This window comes from Folsomia candida, unplaced genomic scaffold (assembly GCF_002217175.1).
Source record: "Folsomia candida strain VU population unplaced genomic scaffold, ASM221717v1 Fcan01_Sc041, whole genome shotgun sequence".
In the NCBI taxonomy this organism is placed as follows: Eukaryota; Metazoa; Arthropoda; class Collembola; order Entomobryomorpha; family Isotomidae; genus Folsomia; species Folsomia candida.
The window spans coordinates 157,368-161,015 of NW_019091233.1; the positions used below are offsets into that span (position 1 = coordinate 157,368).

Sequence of the window (3,648 nt, forward strand, 5' to 3'; positions counted from 1 at the left end):
AAATTGCATTAATCAAGTACTTAAATTTCTTGGATTAGTTAATATAGTATAATTCTTTATAGAAGACAATAGTTATGACATTTGTTAATACTAGCTTGGTAGAAAATGAAATTTCTTCTTACTTTCTTCATAGATTTAACCTCCTACTAATTCACAATCCCTCAAAATAGTGATTATTTATATTCAACGTAGAACCATAATTCTGTTCGTCAGGCTTGGACTTTGCATTGCGGGCCAAGAACTGCGCATATGTGTCGTGTCAATTCAATATGGAATGAATTAGCAAATCCCGTGATGCTGCCTGATTCAGAGGACATTTACTGTAGATAAGGTTAAAGTTAAGCCATACAATTTTGCGAAAGCAGGCGGAATTGAGAAATGTCATCATTACCATAATCATTTAATACAAATCCAACACATCGCATTTAAATATGTCTCACACATGTTACATCACACCAGGAAGATGGGAGGTGCTCTTCTAAAAATTATACATGACTAGTAATTGGATTTGCCGCTGTCTTCTTAGGGCTCCATTCATTCATTCCCTCATCGTGTCAGGAAGAGATATAAAGTCTCAATCATAATGAAGGGGTTTCGCTACCCTACACACAATGCGAAGGCACCAAATGATAAGGCCAGATAGCATTGTTTTCATACCAAAAAAATATGCATAACCGGGTTCCCAGTGCGCGCTCAGTGTGTGTACTTTAAACTTTTTTCTTATCATTATCTTGAAATTGTATGACTATGTAGACCGGATCGATTGCTAAATATCTGATTAATGTGAAAGAAGTGGGAGACCAAAGAAGTTTGAATAAAACTCGTAACCAGTGGCTTATCTTAAAACTCGATATTACTTTTGGCCTAGTTTGAAGAGTTATGCTGCCGACGGACATACCGGTTCATAAGCCCTCATTTTCCTGAAATTTTTACAATTGCTTTTCATTGAAGATTTAATTAACAGACAATTTGGTGAGATAAGATCAGGTCAAGGTCGATGAGGCGAGGTGGACTCACCCTGTCACTTACAATACAATACATTAGAAACACATTTCATGTGAGATCAGTGAGATGGGGTAAGATGAGACGAGATGAGTTAAAATTTTGACCATCTCATTTACCTCGAATCTCATCTCAGTTAAGTATTTAGTAGTGAGATGAGATAGGGTTATCTCATCTCGCCTCGCCGCATTGGCAACATTAAATTGAAACATTCACAATTGCATGCTTCAAGATTCTCATAATGTAAATACATATTTCCATATAAAACATATTTACATATCATGCAAATGCATGCATAAATGGAGGCAGGTGTGCATTTAATTAGCCAGTCTTTCAACCTTTACTAGGAATTTAGTTTTATTTCCTAGTAGAGTACCATAGATTGATGAAATACTTGAAAATTGGGATTGAAACTATTAAAATAGCGGTGTTATTAAGAATTTGTAAGAGCCAATATTTATTTACATATATTTGAAATAAAGGAGGATAGGATCAGTGTGTAAACTGCTCTCGACTGGATACCAGGAGTTTCATGTACACTGACACACATTGTAAATAACGATATCCCTAAATCCAATCGCTAATTGTAAAGTAACCGCGACAATGTACAATATTGGTCTGCATATTAAAAATATGCGATTGTGATAACGATTTGTTGGACAAATCACAATTCAAGTAAAATATAAAGCAAAAACTACGATAAAGAAGAAAATAAATATAATCTCATCCAATACATTGATCTATTGTAGATCTTGTTCCATTTATTTATTACGCTACCCAAGTAAGCATGACCTTTTACCTACATAACATTTATATATTTATCCAAGTAAAGTTTGACAATTTCTCCGATAGTTTCCACATTTTGTAGGAGTAATAATCATTTACCACAAGAGGCATTGCCGCCTCACGAACCCCATCCCCCAACTCAAATGGTCCCCCAGCCCCATAATATCCGCCTTCCTTAACTCTGTTTGAAGTTGCGGCAAACAAGTGCGGCCAGGCCCCCTGTTCGACGCTCTCCTTAAGAAAAACGGGGAATATAACCCTTTTCAAAAACCATTTTCTAAACTGACCTCCCCTCTCTCCAAATGTTTTGCTCATATTCGTCTTGACAAATCCAGGATGGGCAGACACGACTGTGAGGCCCCATCCGTTCTGAGTACTTCTTTTCTGAAGCTCACGAGTAAAGAGAAGGATTGCCAATTTTGCTTGAGAGTATGCATTATGGTGACTGTAGTCTTCGGATAAGTTGATATCATGAAACCTAATTTTTCCAAAGAGGGCTAACAAACTGGAAATGTTGACTACTCGTGGCGAATTGCTTTTTAGAAGGAACGGGAGGAGTTGTCCAGTTAGGACGAAGTGGGATAAGTAATTCGACATGAGTGTTATCTCATCTTCATTATCCATGGAGTTCAATTGTCTTGTTTCTGGGCCATAGATTCCTGCATTGTTGACTAAAATATCAAGAGTTCCGTTGAAAATATCTGTTGTAAATTTCTTAACGCTGGCAAACGAGAGGTGGTCAATGTGGACAAATTTAATGGTCTGATCTGTTTGATTAATTCTATTTTTGATATGTTGAACCGCTATTGTTCCTTGAGTTGAGTTTCGCCCACCCAAAAACACGTGAGCACCAGCCAGTGCCAGGACAAGCGCTGTTTGAAAACCGAGACCACTTGTTGCTCCAGTTATGAGGGCTGTTTTTCCTGATAGGGAAGGAATATCGTGTGGTGTCCAATCCAGAAGGAAGGACGACGGAAATGAGGAACTGTCCGTATTAAATATAAAAAACAGTAAATACTTATGTACGAAGAATATAAATATATATTTGAGGTATACAAATCCTCGACAATTAAGTGTTCGTCACTTATAAGTCATTTTTTTTAATGTCAATTAAAAGTGAGTTTTTTGGTTTTTTGACTTATAAGTGTTGGAAAAATATATCTCCAGGACTGACTTATTTTTCCACCACTTATAAGTCAAAAATCCTCAAAACCAACTTTTAATTGGCATTTAAAAAATGACTTATAAACGACGAGCACTTATGTTTGTAAACGTTTGTAAACCCCTATTCTTGAAATACAAGATTCCGATATCACCTCATCATTACGTTGATGATGAGTTGGACACAGCTGACGGACAGTGTTGCACTACTCTTTTTACAATACAACATATATCAATTTGGGATTTATGACGTCACCACATTAAACGAGTTTTTTTCCATCCATGTATTACTTTGATGAAATGCTGCTGCCTCTGTTATATCTTGTTGTTGTAGTAAATAGAGTCTGAAAAGAAATTACGTACATACATACATGGATACTGTTGATTCTCGTGAAGTGGTGATGTAAATCCTAGAAATATTAAGTTTGTGGGTATGTGTACATGGATTTGTAAACTACTTAGTATGTGATTGAATGGAGTAGGGAATGAGAAATTGCTTGTAAATGTAACAACGATTATGTATTTTATCATTTTTTGTAGCTTATTTAGTGCTTGAGGCACATTGAGAATTATATTTTATGTTTTCTCAATTTCTCTCTTAATGAGCAAATTTGCTCTCGGATGTCACTCTTGTGCAGAGCTGATAATTTAATATTATATTAATTGGGGTGGTTAATATAGTAAAGATTGTGTGGCTTT

General features: G+C 36.0%; 1 protein-coding gene across 1 annotated transcript; it reads right to left on the reverse strand.

The window, feature by feature from the left end:
• Window positions 1–1,743: 1,743 nt before the first annotated feature.
• On the reverse strand, window positions 1,744–3,138 carry LOC118433091 (retinol dehydrogenase 14-like). Its single transcript, XM_035844688.1, has 2 exons — window positions 3,105–3,138; window positions 1,744–2,773 (listed from the first exon to the last, which is right to left on the reverse strand). Exons 1-2 carry the CDS (start codon window positions 3,110–3,112, stop codon window positions 1,813–1,815), a joined length of 969 nt encoding a protein of 322 aa, XP_035700581.1. The 5' UTR covers window positions 3,113–3,138; the 3' UTR covers window positions 1,744–1,812.
• Between the last annotated feature and the right edge of the window lie 510 nt (window positions 3,139–3,648).